The 22,419-nt window shown below is 29.6% G+C and overlaps 1 protein-coding gene across 8 annotated transcripts in view; it reads right to left on the reverse strand.

Annotated features, from left to right (window-relative positions):
- The window catches only part of LOC143249823 (inositol hexakisphosphate and diphosphoinositol-pentakisphosphate kinase-like), a 51,932-nt gene that overhangs the window by 15,790 nt on the left and 13,723 nt on the right, over positions 1 to 22,419 (reverse strand). For 4 of the 8 annotated variants that reach the window (XM_076500373.1, XM_076500371.1, XM_076500374.1 and 1 more), the window contains 6 exons: positions 20,119 to 20,240; positions 15,026 to 15,138; positions 13,590 to 13,652; positions 5,963 to 6,029; positions 4,072 to 4,213; positions 2,880 to 3,106 (listed from right to left, as the gene is read on the reverse strand). In XM_076500373.1, the coding sequence (XP_076356488.1) occupies positions 2,880 to 3,106; positions 4,072 to 4,213; positions 5,963 to 6,029; positions 13,590 to 13,652; positions 15,026 to 15,138; positions 20,119 to 20,142 (636 nt within the window). In that variant the 5' untranslated portion in view covers positions 20,143 to 20,240. Of the gene's footprint in view, positions 1 to 2,879; positions 3,107 to 4,071; positions 4,214 to 5,962; positions 6,030 to 13,589; positions 13,653 to 15,025; positions 15,139 to 20,118; positions 20,241 to 21,416; positions 21,561 to 22,419 lie in introns of those variants that run through there. The other 4 variants (XM_076500375.1, XM_076500368.1, XM_076500369.1 and 1 more) reach the window with 4 other exon arrangements.

Here is a 22,419-nt window from a genome sequence, read left to right on the forward strand (position 1 = left end):
CGGCTCGTTTGGGTTGAGAAAATATTTTACATAGAAGAGCGAACAACGTTTTGACCTTCTTCGGCCATCGTCAGGCCGAATGTAAAATATTTTCTCAACCCAAACGAGCCGTTTTTGCATATAAATTTAAAAAGCCTTACAAAGTTTACAGACATTTGGTAATCTTGTGAAGACATGCACACTGTACTAAAAGTTATAGTATGAAAACTATAACAGGCACAAAATGGTTACAAGGTCTGTCCATGAGACTGAGTTACAAAAGTTAACCTACAGGGTCTGTCCATGAGACTGAGTTAGACAGTTAACCTACAGGGTCTGCCCATGAGACTGAGTTAGACAGTTAACCTACAGGGTCTGCCCATGAGACTGAGTTAGACAGTTAACCTACAGGGTCTGCCCATGAGACTGAGTTAGACAGTTAACCTACAGGGTCTGCCCACGAGACTGAGTTAGACAGTTAACCTACAAGGTCTGCCCACGAGACTGAGTTAGACAGTTAACCTACAGGGTCTGCCCACGAGACTGAGTTAGACAGTTAACCTACAGGGTCTGCCCATGAGACTGAGTTAGACAGTTAACCTACAGGGTCTGCCCACGAGACTGAGTTAGACAGTTAACCTACAAGGTCTGCCCACGAGACTGAGTTAGACAGTTAACCTACAGGGTCTGCCCACGAGACTGAGTTAGACAGTTAACCTACAGGGTCTGCCCACGAGACTGAGTTAGACAGTTAACCTACAAGGTCTGCCCACGAGACTGAGTTAGACAGTTAACCTACAGGGTCTGTCCACGAGACAGAGTTAGACAGTTAACCTACAAGGTCTGTCCACGAGACAGAGTTAGTCAGTTAACCTACAAGGTTGTCCACGAGACAGAGCTAGACAGTTAACCTACAAGGTCTGTCCACGAGACAGAGCTAGACAGTTAACCTACAAGGTCTGTCCACGAGACAGAGTTAGACAGTTAACCTACAAGGTCTGTCCACGAGACAGAGTTAGACAGTTAACCTACAGGGTCTGCCCACGAGACTGAGTTAGACAGTTAACCTACAGGGTCTGTCCACGAGACAGAGTTAGACAGTTAACCTACAAGGTCTGCCCACGAGACTGAGTTAGACAGTTAACCTACAAGGTCTGTCCACGAGACAGAGTTAGTTAACCTACAAGGTCTGCCCATTAGACTGAGTTAGTCAGTTAACCTACAAGGTTGTCCACGAGACAGAGCTAGACAATTAACCTACAAGGTCTGTCCACGAGACAGAGTTAGACAATTAACCTACAGGGTCTGACCATGAGACTGAGTTAGACAATTAACCTACAGGGTCTGACCATGAGACTGAGTTAGACAATTAACCTACAGGGTCTGACCATGAGACTGAGTTAGACAATTAACCTACAGGGTCTGACCATGAGACTGAGTTAGACAATTAACCTACAGGGTCTGACCATGAGACTGAGTTAGACAATTAACCTACAGGGTCTGACCATGAGACTGAGTTAGACAATTAACCTACAGGGTCTGACCATGAGACTGAGTTAGACAGTTAACCTGCAAGGTCTGTCCATGTGACTGAGCTATACAGTTAACCTACAGGGTCTGTCCATGTTACTGAGCTATACAGTTAACCTACAGGGTCTGTCCATGTGACTGAGTTATACAGTTAACCCACAAGGTTCTACTTGTGACTGAGTTATACAGTTAACCTACAGGGTCTGTCCATGTGACTGAGTTATACAGTTAACCCACAAGGTTCTACTTGTGACTGAGTTATACAGTTAACCTACAGGGTCTGTCCATGTGACTGAGCTATACAGTTAACCTACAGGGTCTGTCCATGTTACTGAGCTATACAGTTAACCTACAGGGTCTGTCCATGTTACTGAGCTATACAGTTAACCTACAGGGTCTGTCCATGTGACTGAGTTAGACAGTTAACCTACAAGGTCTGTCCATGTGACTGAGTTAGACAGTTAACCTACAAGGTTTGTCCATGTGACTGAGTTAGATAGTTAAATAGCCAGTAAAATTTATAAACTCATTTAGGTCTTGTAACTGCATTCTTATTTTTTAAAATCTGATTCATTGTTTAATTTTCATAATAGGACTTAAAACAGTGAAAGATGAGATAAAACTAGTTATGTAACAGCATGGATTATGAAAACAGTGCACATATACTGAATCAACTCTGTCAAAAAAAAACCACTAAAAATTAAATGATACTAATATTTCAACATTTTTCTTCTTTTTTATGAAATACGTTTTTACTTAACAAACTATGTTGTTAAATTAAATTTTATATACAGAAATGCAATGTTACACTTGGAATGGCATTTCTTCTTACCCATAATTATATTAATAGCTTAGAAAACAGAAAAGATAGGATGTTCTTAAATTCTACCTTGTCAGTATCACTAACACTCCCTCTTTGCTCAGTATTTTAATCCAACTTGTAAATGTTATTGAGTCAGAAATTCACTTCAGATTAATTAGTTTGTTTAGAAAATGTTAAACTTGTATTGCATTTATAATTTTTTAAGAATAGAAGTGTTTCCAATAAATTATATTCATTCAATACGTCTCACAAATAAAAAACATGTCAACATAATAACTTTTTTATCTTACACATGTAAACATATTAAAAAGTAGCAATTTTTGAAATTTCTGTGTTTACAAACAGTTAAAATTCAATGTTACATAACAATTATATATCAGTGGAATTAGCTGCTCAAGTGAGTCTTTAATCCCTTTACAAGATTGAAAACAATTCTGAAGTATGTGTTTCTACTGACAATAAAAGGACAGAATACACATATACAAAAAAGTAAAGAATACAACATGCACTTAAAGTCCTAAAATTATATAGTATGTTGCATACTAACCAGAGGAATAACAATATCTGCTAAGGCCTTGGCATAGATGTAGAGCTCTTCAGCATGAGGGAACTGTAGTGTGTACTGATTGTGCTGTAAATCATACTTTATACAGTCATAGATGTCTGGCACCTTACTGATGTCAAACTTTCCATTCTTTAGTTTAAAGTCTTTCTCCAATTTAGCCCATCTACGCTGCATTAAATCCCATGTTTCACCATGATAAAGAGGAGGTTCTAACAGGTATTAAAAAAAACAAACTTGCCAATTATACCAACTTCCTAACAACTGGTGTATTTTGTTTTTAAAACTACATAATAACTAAATTTACTTTCAGGATCTAAGAAAAAAATTAACAGATTTTTCTATAAAACCTTTCTAGACTGGATATCAATACTGACAAAGTCTAAACAGTCTCATTCTTACGTTGTAATGCATTACAATGTAACTGCAGAATAACTAATGAGTATTATTATATGCAGAGTCAATAAGGCTTTATCCACTGATACATGTTTCATAATGAAATTTTCTTAACGTCCATTTTAAATTACCAGCATGCTTTCCAACAAGTGAACTAAATTGAATCATCAGTAATGTGCCCCAGTCATTCAAAGAGTTTAGGAAAATCAACATGGCCAAAACTAAAAAAAAACAAAAAAACTTAAGCAGTGAAGAACAAATCCAAGTTATTCTTTTACATAATTAAAATTCAACTGCACATTACTCAAAAACCTAGTGTTTTGAAAGGTGCAGACCAATGGACATTGAGATTAAAACGAAATTAGAGGAAAGATGATGTCATTCAAAGAATATTAATATCAACTTCATTCCAAACACCTTCAGAAATAAACACAAAATTAAACAATATGTACAAAGATAGAACCAGTGAAAAAGAAATTCAAAGATGGTTACAAGAAGATGTAGTTCATGTGAAAGATTCAGAAAATAAGCCAAACATTTCACGTGTGACTGTGAACATGGCTGGCCAACATTAAATGATGATCACAAATTTGGAAAACAAATAAAACAAAGTATTGTGTAACTGTGAAATAAAATATAACCTATATGGAAACTTTAGGGCAGGTTTGTAGTAGAGTGTGAAAGTGCACAAACAGATGGTATGACTTCAGTTTTGTCTTCTATAAACTTACAAACTTTTCCATATTAAACATTTTAACATTTCCTACAAATTAAAACTTACCAGGCTGACAAGGATCTTCTCTCTTCTGTTTTATCAGAACATTAAATTTCTGGATCAAGTCATGAACATGCTGACAAGCTTGCACAGGATTCTTGATAAACTGCATGGCATTCTGAATGGACCTTGCATGAGTTGGGTTCAGCTTTAATGATAACAATGATATATTTTTTTTTGTACAGTCACATGCTATGATTAAACTTCACGTGACAGCACTGTACCTTAAAAAACAAGCACTTAACCATGGCTTTTCTCTTGCAGACTACAATCCAGAAATTGAAAAAAACAAACAATATTTTATCTGATTTTGATTTTTAGTTTAAAATGTAAACTACACCATTTCATACACGTACAAGTTTTAAAAAATGTCCTTTTCCGAGCATACAACTAATGATGTGTAACAGTTACCTATTTCAAAGATAGGTATCAGGACAGATATGAAATCAGAGTTCTAATAAAATACTGTAAACTTAGTTTAATATAATAAGCAATATTTTTAATGTTTAATTTGGATATTAGCAAGAAAGCACATTGGAATATGAGTGACTGAGAGATTTGCAAAGTTTCCAAAAGTAAGACTGAATTATAAATATGAGAAGCAGTGAAGCTTCAAGTCAGTTTTCAGTTAGTAGAGTGTTAGTTATTCAGTGAAATTTAGTTTCAGTGTTCTTCTTGGACTAGTGTTACTTACTGCATATATTCAGTTACTTGATAAATCAGTCATGAAATTGCACATGTATGTTTATTTCTACATTAGTCATAATAAAAAAAGTGTGTACATTTCTGATAAATTTAAAACTGAAAATGTTATCTGTAAACTAAGAACACAAAAATTAGCAGTCTCTAAAGAAACTGATTTGTTATCATTAATTTAAAAGAGCCTGACCAGTGAAAGCACAATGTTAAAACGTTCTTAGATGAACATATTTTACACAAGTTTTGTTGCAGGAAAGTGGTGACTAACTTAATTCACCTTTGCATTACTGATGATAAAAATGTATCTGAAATTATCATTACCCACTTTATCACAAAAATAGACAATACTACAACGCATGTTCATTTTTCAATTAAAGCTGTTTGTAAATAGTAAAGTCTTCAAAATACACATGTACACAAAGATGAAAAACAAACAACTAAATGTTATTATTTCCTTCCATCATAGAATTAACAATATAAATCTATCCATGTGTAAGTGTGTACATGCACACAAGTTGCTCTGAAACCTCGAGATCATGGATATTTAATTCATTTAAATATTTAGGTTTCACATTACTTTAGAAAACATATCTTCCTTGATACTATTAGCTCAGCCCTTACATTTCTTTAAATGTTATATAATAAATTTATTACATGGTTAATTTGTCGTCTAAAACTAGTAGTTATTCCTTAAAATATATTCTATTTATTTGTGTACTGAAATAAAATCATAACATTAAAATTATTAAACTTTTATGAGAGAGTGAAACTGGAGACAGTTTTAGTGTATTCATTTCTATAATTTGCTATCCAATTCATGATATACACTAATACATGAGAATAAAGCTCAGGAATTAAACTGACAATATGTATGCTATTCATGCTGTTAAAATACCGATGGTAATTTTTCCAAACATTCACTAAAACATTCAATATTGTGAAAATAATATCCAAAACTCACTATCAACTTGTTATATTAAGCATACATTACACTAATCACCAATTAAATTTGCAATGCATCCAAGCTAAATCATTTAACAGTTTAAAAACAAAAATATATAATGCACTTTTTAATTTTTATTTAAAGAAATACCACATGTAAGGTATTACACAACTTAACAAAATTAAGTCATAAAAACAAGAAAACCTTTCATACAAAAAACAGAGGTCAGTTGTGGCCAAAGGTTAAATGACATACCCGTTCATAGTCTTCTTCAGTAAATTCATCATCCACTTGCAATGCTTCATGTAACCTTTGTTTCACCCTTTTAGCAATAAGTTAACAACAATATACAAGAACAAATACAATATAACAAGAAATTGACTATTTTTAACTGAATCAAATCATAACTAAATATTTATAAACATATCTAAATTTCAATATCAGAAGTTGGAATTGTAGATTTATATTAGCTTGGAAACAGTATATCCAAAGTATAAAGCAACTCAAAACAAAATAACTGAACTCACGTAATTAAAAAATATAACAAATAATGGTAATCCTTGAAGCAAAATAACCTGAAGTTTACACAATATATTTTGGACAAAGTATTTGTTTTAATTATCCTACTGCACCAATAGCCTCAAGTGATAAGATGCAACCATCTATGCTAATGTAAAGTGGAATTATTAAGAGAACTCTCAATCAGTTCATAAAAACATAATCATAATGAGTAAAAAGTACCACAAATACTTTGAATTGTGTGTTATTATGATTATAATACATGTATTCTGAGTTGAACAACACTTTGTGAAAATAAACACTTTATGAAAAAATAGCTTCCAGAGTTAAATAATTAGTACAACTGCAGCTAACATAAATAAACCTCATCATTACAAACACATAGAATAATATTTATCTCCATAAATGTATATAAAATTACACATACAGGCTTGTCACTGTTACAACCATAACTGCACTATTTTTCTAATAGTAGTTTTATTAATGACGGACAGGTCTTACTGACCAACCTTGATCCCATGCCAGTTTTTTTTCTTTTCTTTTCATAACCGTAAACCCACATGTTGGACTACTTGCAATAAGTCCACTAAATGGAATTACATACCAGAATTTAGCATTATAAGTACATACACACAGAATATGGAAAAGTAGTCCTACATATCTTTATGCCTAAATTTATTTAAAGCATTGCTCAAAGTGCCTTTTTTTATATTTATGTTAAATATCAATGCAAGCATTACACAATGGACTAAAAGTATGAGATATACTCACACTTCAAGTACATCAAATATGCTACAAAAATAGTCTTACTCCATGACTTACATTTCATGGCATTCAGTACACCATGTATATGTAATACAAAATTTTTATATTCAAATAACTGCAAGAACTGTGCAACCTTTTCAGAATATTTATTAAAATATTCAACAAAATAACAACAAAAGTAAACAACCAAATATCTACTCATAAAAGACAGTTTATTGCTGCAGCCTCCAGGTAGTGAAAGATAAGCAGTTCAGTATTTTTATTGTGAATTAGCAATAAGAAAGAACTGAAGAAAATTAAAACAATCTAATTACTATGTACAGGAACTGACAAGATGTATTAAAACAATCTAATTACTATGTACAGGAACTGACAAGATGTATTACAACAAACAAATTACTATGTACAGGAACTGACAAGATGTATTACAACAAACAAATTACTATGTACAGGAACTGACAAGATGTATTACAACAATCAAATTACTATGTACAGGAACTGACAAGATGTATTACAACAATCAAATTACTATGTACAGGAACTGACAAGATGTATTACAACAATCAAATTACTATGTACAGGAACTGACAAGATGTATTACAACAATCAAATTACTATGTACAGGAACTGACAAGATGTATTACAACAATCAAATTACTATGTACAGGAACTGACAAGATGTATTACAACAATCAAATTACTATGTACAGGAACTGACAAGATGTATTAAAACAATCAAATTACTATGTACAGGAACTGACAAGATGTATTAAAACAATCAAATTACTATGTACAGGAACTGACAAGATGTATTAAAACAATCAAATTACTATGTACAGGAACTGACAAGATGTATTAAAACAATCTAATTACTATGTACAGGAACTGACAAGATGTATTAAAACAATCAAATTACTATGTACAGGAACTGACAAGATGTATTAAAACAATCTAATTACTATGTACAGGAACTGACAAGATGTATTAAAACAATCAAATTACTATGTACAGGAACTGACAAGATGTATTAAAACAATCAAATTACTATGTACAGGAACTGACAAGATGTATTAAAACAATCTAATTACTATGTACATGAACTGACAAGATGTATTAAAACAATCAAATTACTATGTACATGAACTGACAAGATGTATTAAAACAATCTAATTACTATGTACAGGAACTGACAAGATGTATTAAAACAATCTAATTACTATGTACAGGAACTGACAAGATGTATTAAAACAATCTAATTACTATGTACAGGAACTGACAAGATGTATTAAAACAATCAAATTACTATGTACAGGAACTGACAAGATGTATTAAAACAATCAAATTACTATGTACAGGAACTGACAAGATGTATTAAAACAATCAAATTACTATGTACAGGAACTGACAAGATGTATTAAAACAATCTAATTACTACGTACAGGAACTGACAAGATGTATTAAAACAATCTAATTACTACGTACAGGAACTGACAAGATGTATTAAAACAATCTAATTACTACGTACAGGAACTGACAAGATGTATTAAAACAATCTAATTACTACGTACAGGAACTGACAAGATGTATTAAAACAATCTAATTACTATGTACAGGAACTGACAAGATGTATTAAAACAATCTAATTACTATGTACAGGAACTGACAAGATGTATTAAAACAATCTAATTACTATGTACAGGAACTGACAAGATGTATTAAAACAATCTAATTACTATGTACAGGAACTGACAAGATGTATTACAACAATCAAATTACTATGTACAGGAACTGACAAGATGTATTACAACAATCAAATTACTATGTACAGGAACTGACAAGATGTATTAAAACAATCAAATTACTATGTACATGAACTGACAAGATGTATTAAAACAATCAAATTACTATGTACATGAACTGACAAGATGTATTAAAACAATCAAATTACTATGTACAGGAACTGACAAGATGTATTAAAACAATCAAATTACTATGTACAGGAACTGACAAGATGTATTAAAACAATCAAATTACTATGTACAGGAACTGACAAGATGTATTAAAACAATCAAATTACTATGTACAGGAACTGACAAGATGTATTAAAACAATCTAATTACTATGTACAGGAACTGACAAGATGTATTAAAACAATCTAATTACTATGTACAGGAACTGACAAGATGTATTAAAACAATCTAATTACTATGTACAGGAACTGACAAGATGTATTAAAACAATCTAATTACTATGTACAGGAACTGACAAGATGTATTAAAACAATCTAATTACTATGTACAGGAACTGACAAGATGTATTAAAACGATCAAATTACTATGTACAGGAACTGACAAGATGTATTAAAACGATCAAATTACTATGTACAGGAACTGACAAGATGTATTAAAACGATCAAATTACTATGTACAGGAACTGACAAGATGTATTAAAACGATCAAATTACTATGTACATGAACTGACAAGATGTATTAAAACGATCAAATTACTATGTACATGAACTGACAAGATGTATTAAAACGATCAAATTACTATGTACATGAACTGACAAGATGTATTAAAACGATCAAATTACTATGTACATGAACTGACAAGATGTATTAAAACGATCAAATTACTATGTACATGAACTGACAAGATGTATTAAAACGATCAAATTACTATGTACATGAACTGACAAGATGTATTAAAACGATCAAATTACTATGTACATGAACTGACAAGATGTATTAAAACGATCAAATTACTATGTACATGAACTGACAAGATGTATTAAAACGATCAAATTACTATGTACATGAACTGACAAGATGTATTAAAACGATCAAATTACTATGTACATGAACTGACAAGATGTATTAAAACGATCAAATTACTATGTACATGAACTGACAAGATGTATTAAAACGATCAAATTACTATGTACATGAACTGACAAGATGTATTAAAACGATCAAATTACTATGTACATGAACTGACAAGATGTATTAAAGCGATCAAATTACTATGTACATGAACTGACAAGATGTATTAAAGCGATCAAATTACTATGTACATGAACTGACAAGATGTATTAAAGCGATCAAATTACTATGTACATGAACTGACAAGATGTATTAAAGCGATCAAATTACTATGTACATGAACTGACAAGATGTATTAAAGCGATCAAATTACTATGTACATGAACTGACAAGATGTATTAAAGCGATCAAATTACTATGTACATGAACTGACAAGATGTATTAAAGCGATCAAATTACTATGTACATGAACTGACAAGATGTATTAAAGCGATCAAATTACTATGTACATGAACTGACAAGATGTATTAAAGCGATCAAATTACTATGTACATGAACTGACAAGATGTATTAAAACGATCAAATTACTATGTACATGAACTGACAAGATGTATTAAAACGATCAAATTACTATGTACATGAACTGACAAGATGTATTAAAACGATCAAATTACTATGTACATGAACTGACAAGATGTATTAAAACGATCAAATTACTATGTACATGAACTGACAAGATGTATTAAAACGATCAAATTACTATGTACATGAACTGACAAGATGTATTAAAACGATCAAATTACTATGTACATGAACTGACAAGATGTATTAAAACGATCAAATTACTATGTACATGAACTGACAAGATGTATTAAAACGATCAAATTACTATGTACATGAACTGACAAGATGTATTAAAACAATCAAATTACTATGTACAGGAACTGACAAGATGTATTAAAACAATCAAATTACTATGTACAGGAACTGACAAGATGTATTAAAACAATCAAATTACTATGTACAGGAACTGACAAGATGTATTAAAACAATCAAATTACTATGTACAGGAACTGACAAGATGTATTAAAACAATCAAATTACTATGTACAGGAACTGACAAGATGTATTAAAACAATCTAATTACTATGTACAGGAACTGACAAGATGTATTAAAACAATCTAATTACTATGTACAGGAACTGACAAGATGTATTAAAACAATCTAATTACTATGTACAGGAACTGACAAGATGTATTAAAACAATCTAATTACTATGTACAGGAACTGACAAGATGTATTAAAACAATCTAATTACTATGTACAGGAACTGACAAGATGTATTAAAACAATCTAATTACTATGTACAGGAACTGACAAGATGTATTAAAACAATCAAATTACTATGTACAGGAACTGACAAGATGTATTAAAACAATCAAATTACTATGTACATGAACTGACAAGATGTATTAAAACAATCAAATTACTATGTACATGAACTGACAAGATGTATTAAAACAATCTAATTACTATGTACATGAACTGACAAGATGTATTAAAACAATCTAATTACTATGTACATGAACTGACAAGATGTATTAAAACAATCTAATTACTATGTACATGAACTGACAAGATGTATTAAAACAATCAAATTACTATGTACATGAACTGACAAGATGTATTAAAACAATCAAATTACTATGTACAGGAACTGACAAGATGTATTAAAACAATCAAATTACTATGTACAGGAACTGACAAGATGTATTAAAACAATCAAATTACTATGTACAGGAACTGACAAGATGTATTAAAACAATCAAATTACTATGTACAGGAACTGACAAGATGTATTAAAACAATCAAATTACTATGTACAGGAACTGACAAGATGTATTAAAACAATCTAATTACTATGTACAGGAACTGACAAGATGTATTAAAACAATCTAATTACTATGTACAGGAACTGACAAGATGTATTAAAACAATCTAATTACTATGTACAGGAACTGACAAGATGTATTAAAACAATCTAATTACTATGTACAGGAACTGACAAGATGTATTAAAACAATCTAATTACTATGTACAGGAACTGACAAGATGTATTAAAACAATCTAATTACTATGTACAGGAACTGACAAGATGTATTAAAACAATCTAATTACTATGTACAGGAACTGACAAGATGTATTAAAACAATCTAATTACTATGTACAGGAACTGACAAGATGTATTAAAACAATCAAATTACTATGTACATGAACTGACAAGATGTATTAAAACAATCAAATTACTATGTACATGAACTGACAAGATGTATTAAAACAATCAAATTACTATGTACATGAACTGACAAGATGTATTAAAACAATCAAATTACTATGTACATGAACTGACAAGATGTATTAAAACAATCAAATTACTATGTACATGAACTGACAAGATGTATTAAAACAATCTAATTACTATGTACATGAACTGACAAGATGTATTAAAACAATCTAATTACTATGTACATGAACTGACAAGATGTATTAAAACAATCTAATTACTATGTACATGAACTGACAAGATGTATTAAAACAATCAAATTACTATGTACAGGAACTGACAAGATGTATTAAAACAATCAAATTACTATGTACAGGAACTGACAAGATGCATTAAAACAATCAAATTACTATGTACAGGAACTGACAAGATGCATTAAAACAATCAAATTACTATGTACAGGAACTGACAAGATGGATTAAAACAATCAAATTACTATGTACAGGAACTGACAAGATGCATTAAAACAATCAAATTACTATGTACAGGAACTGACAAGATGTATTAAAACAATCTAATTACTATGTACAGGAACTGACAAGATGTATTAAAACAATCTAATTACTATGTACAGGAACTGACAAGATGTATTAAAACAATCTAATTACTATGTACAGGAACTGACAAGATGTATTAAAACAATCTAATTACTATGTACAGGAACTGACAAGATGTATTAAGATAATGAAATCTGAGTTGGCATGCTAGTCAACAAAAGATATCTATAATTTCAGTTTAACTGATTTACTAATAATTATTGACACTTAAAGCCTTTTAAATGTTCATATAGCTCATTTGTTACTGGTCTCATAAACAGAAATTTGTATTCTTAAAAACTAAACAGCAAATGTTAATCTAAGCTCCCAGTTAATAGTTAGAAACTGTGTGTTTTCTTATAGCAAAGCCACACTACTGGGCTATCTGTTGATCCACCAAAAGGAATCAAACCCCTGATTTTAGCATTGTAAATCTGAAGACTTACTGCTGTAACAGCAGGGGGTGGTTAGAAATAAATTAGAATTAGTCCTTATGATGTTATAATTTATAGTTCAATCACAGATAATGTTATTTTCAAAAACATTTTCTGCAATTTATTTTAATATGAAGTATTTTTGTAGGATAAATAGATACTTGATTTAATTATAAATATGCATGTAACACTGAAAGTGGTCATGAAGTGTACTCATCATCAGAATGAAAACAAATGTTTAACTTCGATGTAACAGTTAGGTAATATGTATGATATCACACAATAATATGGCTAATAATAATTAAAACATATTATTCTTTACTTGAGCAATACAGTTTTCCAATAGTATAAGTAATGGTAGCATTTCAATAACATTTATCTGTTGTTTGCTGTTGTCACTCAATATGAAATCTTTCTGGGTTGCAGGGTTACATTATAAAAATTTTGTTCAAACACTTAACTGTATCAATGAGATTCCATTTCTTATGGTGTGTGTTGGCCTAAAACTGAAACATGATCTATTACTAGATAAGAATGATAGAAACATTTCAATTAAATGTGTTATCAGTATACTGAGATTAATAATGATTTCTAGCAAATCTTTTTAAAACGTTCATTTATTACAACTTTAGTAGTGAATGGGCTGATTCAATTAACATAAAACTTTCTCTTACATCAACAAAATTCCTAATATGCCTTTTTCAAGGGACTCGTGTTTTAAAAACACAAGTAACACAAACTCACAAATATATAGGCTTGATTGAAATGTATTATGCTTTTTCATGGTCAAACATTATTCAATGATAAAAAATGTACTGTCATTAAGTGAAATATAGATGACGTATCAACATCTGAGGTTTAAACTTTCAGTAATTGTTCTATTCAGTCCATACAATACTAAAATAATTATCATGTTTCTTACAATATTTTATTACTGTTATTATTTACAAAAACCTTTGATAAGAAATGAACTTAAAATTTAATTTTAAAAAAAAATAGAAAAATAGTAGTGTTTTTATATTTCAATAATCACTGCATCCAGCCAGAACTGCATAAAATAAAGATCTGGTTTATAGAAAAACAACTTTCCTGTGGGTGTAAATAAGAAAAATAAAATAAAAATTCAACAACAATTCAATATATGAACACAATATACAGTTGCAAACAGTCCAGAGGAAGGAAATCATGATGTTCTAAAGTGATTTTTACTCTAACTCATTTCTTTTTTCTTATGCTTTTCCTCTTTATATAAAAACCTAATGCACAGAAAGTTTCTTAACTATTTTTTGGCAGAAAAACAAACAAACAAAGTTTTAGTTTTGAAAAGTTTTCACTGTTAACTGAAAAATCGAAACCATATTAAAAAGAGAAAAAAACTACTTCAACTAATTTTGTTATCTTACGTAATGTTTTAGCTTATACATTTTACAAGAATCTTTAAATATCACAGGTTACAAAATGATTCAAAGTTACATTAACTGAAAAGCAGATAAGTGGTCTTATATTTTTTCCCTTACTCTCATTTAAAATTAGTTTTGTAACCTGTGAAACTCAAAAATCATTGAAAAAAAAAACAAGCTGAAACATCAGGAATAATCAAAGTTTCTCTAGTTTGTTGTTAAAATATACAAAATTTTCCTCACTTCTTTTATCTACTTTAGTGTAGTCAGTGCACATAACAGGTAAACAAATTAATTTATAGTGTGTATTTTCATGAATTAGGGTTAACTTACCAGTTAACATAATGTCAGTTAACATGTTACATAAAAATAAAGTTTATTATCATTCAAATATTTATACTGAGTAGAAATCAGTAAACATAAACAAATATACACTTTAATAATTATGTACCAATAACCATTTTGAAAAATCAATGGGAGATAAAACTAAAACTTACATGATCTGGTATTTGCTGGAGTCACAATCATTGTCAAGAAGCCCATTAGTATTTGCACTCTTCACCATCTGCACCAAGATAGGTGTAAGTTCCCCTTCCAATGCAAGTAATCCCTAAAACATGGACCACTGTCACTAAGTATTAGGTTTTAATTTAATTCAAAATAAATATTTGAGGTTTCACCTCATTAAATATTACTCAATAAACTCATGGACTAATGTAATTATTATATGAAAAGTCACATTATACTGATTAAGCCTGACAGACGTATCATTTAAACATCTGGCTTTAATTCCATTACTAGCAGTCAATGAAATATGAACCAACATATATTATATTACAGTACAGGTAACTTCTGTACTATGAACCAATAAAGAAATCTGGTTCTGACTTTATTATCAGCAATCCTTGAAATGTGAACAAACGAAAATGTTACAATACAGGTAGCTTCTATATTATGAATCTATATATATATTAAAATTCCAGTTTTTGTAGCCTATAAAATATGAACAAGTGTAGTAATACTTTATGAAACACAATCAAATGACAAATTTTCACACCAGAATCATAAATTCAACAATTCACTTACAGTATGTTATTATTCAATAGTAAGCATATGGTATGTATATTAAAAAAAAAACTTGTTTCATTAAACTCCTCCTGTGATTTGCTAAACATAACTTGGGGGACCTCCATGTAAAGAAACAGCTGCCCAAGTTAAATTGGGAAAATCATTTACTACCAAATTTAATTATTTGCCTGAATTTATTTGTATATTATTACATACTACAATCAGTGCTTGCTAGATGATAAATGCTATTGCATTTATAGTTTATATATATATTATACACACATACACACACACTTTTTATTAAAATGCTCATTTTGTTCATAAGGTCCAAACTGTTAGTCACAAGCAAAAGTCTTGGATTTAAAGCCTCATCAAGTGAAGATTCTTTAGAGTTTTTATTTATTATTATTAGTAGTTCATAATGTTCAGAACAAGATCTTACACAATTTGTAAAATCCAGAATAACATGATAGTTTAACTCAGGGCTTTCAATTATTTATTAACATTCGATTACAAAAACTGGTTGTCACAGTTGTTACAGTACTCAACTACCATGTGAAAAGCACATATTCAAACTCCAGTTGAGTCAGAACTTCATGTTATTTTTTTTAATACTTATTTTTCTAAGTATTTATTATCAAATTTATGGTAAATCTCTTTGAATATTAAGAGAAATAAAATACCATTACAAATTAAATCAGGAATCATATAATATTACATTTAAACACCAATGTCTGTTTATGTAAAAAACAAAAATCTCTTCAACCCAACAGATGACAATAAAATACATTACAATGTTTTTAACTTAAGTAAAAGACTTAAAAAACGTAATCAATTTTATAAATATTTTTTCATGAGGTTATACCTTTGACTATTTTCTCTTCACCCTCAAAGTTTTTGCTTTTGTCAACTCAATTTCTGAATTGCAGAGTTAGGCATCTGACTGTGTAGGAATATTTCTTTGATAACAAATTTTTTCATATGATTCAATTTTTATCAAGAAACAGATTTAGAACATAACAAAAATATACAATCATGGACTATTTACTACAGGAGATGACCAAAGAAGAAAAATTTGCTTTTCATAAAATACTAGAAAAATTATAAACATTTATACATATGGTGTAACTATAACTGATTTAAAAAAACATGCTCATAAAACATTTATTTATATTTACTTTTAAGAAAAACTAATCAGCATTTACCATGAAGACTGACAGTGTATCATTACCAACAGAGACCATTCACATTTTTACTGTAGTGTGTGTTTTTCGTATAGCAAAGCCACAAAGGGCTATCTGCTCAGCCCACCGAGGGGAATCGAACCCCTGATTTTAGCATTGTAAATCCGGAAACATACCGCTGTACTAGCGGGGAGCTTTACTGTAGTGACATATATTATTATAATTCAAATTTTTAACAGTTACCAAGTAAATTTTGTGCAGAAATATAATGACAAATTCCAAGAGAATACAAATTTGATAATAATAATTAGTAATTTATAAAAATTAATTACGATCACAAAATAACTTTTGTTTCACTAATTCTCTCATTGCTAATTCAGTGGATTACACCAACCAAGTGATCCCAGTAAACATTATATACCTTTTCTGTACAAAAAAAATCTGCATTTTTAAAGGTATATATTCACTAAAAATTTGTTATGAATATATGGAGTCAATGTTGACTGTTCATAGTCTAACCTTAACAGCATAAAAAGTTTCCTGTTATTACACTGTTGTTACTTTTATAATAATAAATAAATATTACACACTATAAACAAGAAATAAAGTACTGACCTGGGTCATGATCTTTTAATGTTAACCATTGATGACACTGAACCTTTCTTTTTTATACTAATGGTGGTTCTGTACTAAATTTTTATTTATATCAATAATGCACTAAATAATGCAGAATTATCACATGTGAAAAGATAACATCCAATAATTATTACAGTTTTTCTGGTTTTCTAGCTATGTGACAAAAGACTTGAAAAATTCATCTAAATGGATTTCCTGTTGGAATAATGCTTGAACTGAAAGTCAAATTGACAATTTTCTGTTTAGAAAACAATGTAATATAAAACATCATCTGATAGAGTAAAACTTTGGCTTTCTATTGGTTTTAAATAATAAAGTATTGACTTTCAGAGAAAACTATTGAAAACATTTTAAAGAGAGAATTTGACAAAGGAGCGTAGCAAGAGTGGTCTGATTTTCTATTTAAAGGCTCTGTATCCAAATAAGATTGAAAGCTATAAAAATTATGCTTAGTCTGAGCAATGACTACATCATATTGAGTAATTTACAAAAAATGTAAACTTGTTGGAGGGGTGGTAAGTATTACAGAAGAGAGGATATTTAGAGTGAAAAGGTTATAGTTCTCATACTAGGGAAAATTCAAGATTCTTTTCCTGGCCTTATAAAATTAAGAACTTAAAACTCATATACTATTAAAATATGGATTATTAGCTCCATTCTTATATTTATTGATATATCATGAAAAACGTAATTTAATTAAAACTTGAATGTAACTCACTAAAACCTCGTGACAGGCACAGAAAACAATGCATGTGGATAGAGGGTTAAATAAGGCGTCACAATATTTTATTCATCAATATACCTAAAATTTTGTTTTTTAGATTTAATTTTATACTTTTTTTATTGTCATATTTTTTATGTACACCACATATTTCAGGTAACTTTCTTCTTTACTGCATGAGCACTTGTAAAAACATCAAACTTAATTTATAAGTTTGTAAAATTAATTTTTCATTAGTAACAAAATATTGACAATTAATCAAATATTTTAACATCAACTTTTGTTTTGATAAAAAAAATGTTTATTCATTTGTAAAACTACACATCTTCAGTTACAAACAGCTTTCTTTGTAGCTAACTTGTGTCTCACCCCTGGCACGCAAATACCTTTGTTTCTTGCCTTAAATATGTGCTTTTGTTAATAAGTATATGTTCGACATATTTTTAAAATACAAATACCTAAAAATATCTAAGTGTAGACTTGATGATATATTAACTTACCCAACATCAATACTCACTGAACAACACACAATTTACTTGCTGTCATAAAAAATTAATGTTTAATTTTGTACACTTGATTTAAAACAAAATTTTCTTGTAAAAAGTACATATTGTGCTTTTGACCTGAAGTGGATAAATAGAAATATCAATTTTTTTTAAAAAAATGATCATTAAGGAAGTCTAGATAAATTTGGAAACATAAGCCAGATAAAACCAACTATAATGATTTGGGTCACATCAGACTGGTAGACTTTAGTGTTATCAACTAATTTTTAATATAAGATATTTAAACTAAACCCAGTTTATCAGCTCATAAGTTACTGAAATATTTCACAGTATCACACAGTCGTCATACGACTTCAAATAATTTTTCTACCATACAAACCAGCTTTCATGTATTCTTAAAAATAAATGTACAAAGGCTACTAAACATTTGATTCAGTGTTCCATTTACCTATCGGTAAGATGACAGTTGGTCTTCTTGGAAAAGCTTCTCTTCTTTGATGTAAATATTTGAACACTAATCTAATTGTTAAATGGGTATGATGTAAAAACATAGTCCAAATATTTCCAATGTAACAGCTGAAACTTTTGACACCAAAATTAAATAGTTTTTTTTATTTTTGTTTCTTTTTAAAGTTTTTTTCAAATTCAGTAAAACATCTGATAACTGAAAGAAATGATATGCATTCGTTTACAGAACAAATCTGAATATAAGTATTCAAAATTATTAAACTGAATAAGGCCAAAAACATGTTTTACTTACAAAATCAAAAGGAAATGGCTCATTTGAACAAAGTTAACAACCAACATTACCCCAAAAAGTTGTTTTTATCTGAATACATACATAACTAGAATAACTATAACTTGGAAAACATACCATACTGGCAAATTTGTACACAATAACTAAACATGACTTTTTTAAGTGCATGCATTTTCTAACAGCAAAGTCACATCGAGCTATCTACTGAGCCCACAGAGGGGAATCGAACCCCTAATTTTAGCATTGTAAATCCATAGACTTATTGCTGTAGTAGCAGGGACACTTTTTTAAGTAATAAAAATGTTACTGTTTTATATAAAAACTGTGCATTTTGCTCGATGCTCTAATTACATTAGCTGTCCATGACTTGTTTGATGTGTTAGTTACAAACATACTGCTTCTGTCGTACATGATGAATTACTGTTTGTCTCATTAAATGAGTTAAATTTAAAGTTCTTTTCTTTTGGCTTTATTAATCTTATTTATGATTCGTTAATTGAATTTACTGTGTATATCTTATGTTTTACAGTTCACCTTACACAGAAAAATTTCGGTTCTGCATTATATTCGTTGATAATAATAAAACTTTAGTAGAAAGATTAATTTTTATTTTAATAATGGAAAATTTTAAAGCAAAAAAAACACCTTTCCGATTCATTATACTAACAGTTTTTAACACAATAATATCAAGTATTAGCATCTTGTCAGAAACACTTACTTTTGCAAAAGCAGCTGCTGTCATTTGTACTCGACCCTCATCAGAAGCATAGATTTTCAAGTCATGTCTGTAGGTGCTGTGTAGTCTCAGCAGACCTAAGCCTTGAGTCCCAGCATATTCACCTATTGACAGTTTAATCAGTTGTTTCTCAACATAAAAAAAAAAGCATCTCAAGCACTAAGGTTAAGTAATAAATACCAAATTATGAAAAACATGTATGCATGCACACTAAAAACATATATTTCTTTACACAATTTTTTGCAACTATCTGAATTAAAGTACCAAAAATATAATATTTGCTTATGGTTCCCTTGCTAACAAATGTATTTGACACAATTTAAAGAGGGAAATTTTACTACAACTGGTGGAGTGTTCTGAAAACACTAGCTCTTTAATTTATATACTTATACAAAATTATTAATTTCATACTAATAAGACAGAATCCATGCTCATTTTATTGCAATGATTTTAGATAAAGTTTCACTTGATATAAAACTCAGAAAATGTTTCAATTACGAGCATTTTCTGTCTTGAATTTCATAAATATTGATATACACCTATCTTTTTAACATAATAATGCTGGCATCAACAGAAAATAAATTTCAAAGTATTATTATTCATTTGATTAACATGTATGTTATAGTTTCTACATTTCATGAGAAGTAATACAGATTTCTACCATTGATACACATTTTTAATACAATAAAATTTCTGTACTTGATGTATTCTCATCAAATTATTAACGACTGTTTTGTGAACATCTGTTTCGTACTTTACAACAAACATTTACTGATACAAATGCAAAGATCTCTATTTGCATATTTGTCCAATAGAGCTTATGCTCTTCACTTATGATTTCAAATGCTAGCATTCTTCCAATAATTCTCAAATATCAATTTTCTTAAAACTGAAATAAGAACAAAAATGCTCTCTCGAGCCACACCTACAACTATTACCACAGAACAATCAAATGATAAAAGTTATGGTGGAAAAACATAGTTTGCATGATTTAGTATGTTATTACTATCCCCACTGCAAGTTAAATATATCTAGTGGTTAAAAACAATGCTTTAAACAGTTCATTCTGGTGTCATCACAATATGACAAAAAAAATTGTAAATAGTGTTACCCATACTCCATTTGTAAAAATAATTATACTCTGTTCAAACCTTATTGTTTATATATTTGTTTACTGAATTTCTTGCAAAGCTACACAAGAGTTGTTTACACCAGTCATCTCTGGTTTTGAAGTGATAGACTAGCAGAAAAGCAGCTAGTCAACATTACCCACCACCTACCTTTGGTTATTCTTTTACCAATAAATAGTGGTATTGACCATCCCATTATAAAGTCCCTATAGTTGAAAAAATGAGAATGTTTAGTGACATGGTTCAATTCAAACTTTACACAGGACAACGTGTTTACTATGGTGATTGTTGTTATACTGTTCTTTGTGATAAATGTTGTAAATATTTTGCTCTATGTCACCTACTCTTGCTGTCCATATTTTGCTTCACATGTTAATGTTCATACATATTTTCTTGCTATATCAATTTTATATTGTGTTAATTACAACTACTATGTATCTCTTTGTGATACAATCTGTTTAATATCTGTATTTTTCTAACATTCAAATAATTGATTCTTATAGTAACCATTACCTATGATGTGACATTGAATGTAATAAGTTTATTACACATTCTTGTTTAACATGTTAATAATTAAGTTACTCTCTCAGTTCTTTGTAATGTAAACTGCAAATACTGTCACAATCTTAAGTGTTCTGTTAATAATACATAATAACCCCTTTTTTTTTCTCCTTTTGTAGCTGGGTTATTTAAATTTAATGTGGACTTTTCTCTTCAGTTTACAAACTACTAGTATATCTCATATTGCTTATTGAGTCTATATGAATTTCCAATTTCATGTATACACATTTTGTGATTTGCTGTCATTAAGATTTAAAATATAAACTAGAATTTTCCAACATATGCAAAATAATAAAATTAGTTACAGTTTACAAATCTTTTATAACTTATAAATTTGAATGAAGAAATTGAGAAGTTTAGTGTTCCCTATTTCCAAATCTAGACAATAAGTAAACTCCCAAACATTTACTGATGTAAAAGACATCCTACATCTTCAATGAAAAAAAACCCCAAAAAACCTTTCACTATTTTTTATCTGTCTTTAATTGTTTATTGAAAGCAAAGTAGCATAAGTATATAAATAAACACAATACCTCTATAGTTGAGGTATGGCACTGGGCATAAAACATTTGAAATGTTGTTTCAAGCATTA

The sequence above is a fragment of the Tachypleus tridentatus genome, chromosome 4 (assembly GCF_004210375.1).
Source record: "Tachypleus tridentatus isolate NWPU-2018 chromosome 4, ASM421037v1, whole genome shotgun sequence".
Taxonomy (NCBI): Eukaryota; Metazoa; Arthropoda; class Merostomata; order Xiphosura; family Limulidae; genus Tachypleus; species Tachypleus tridentatus.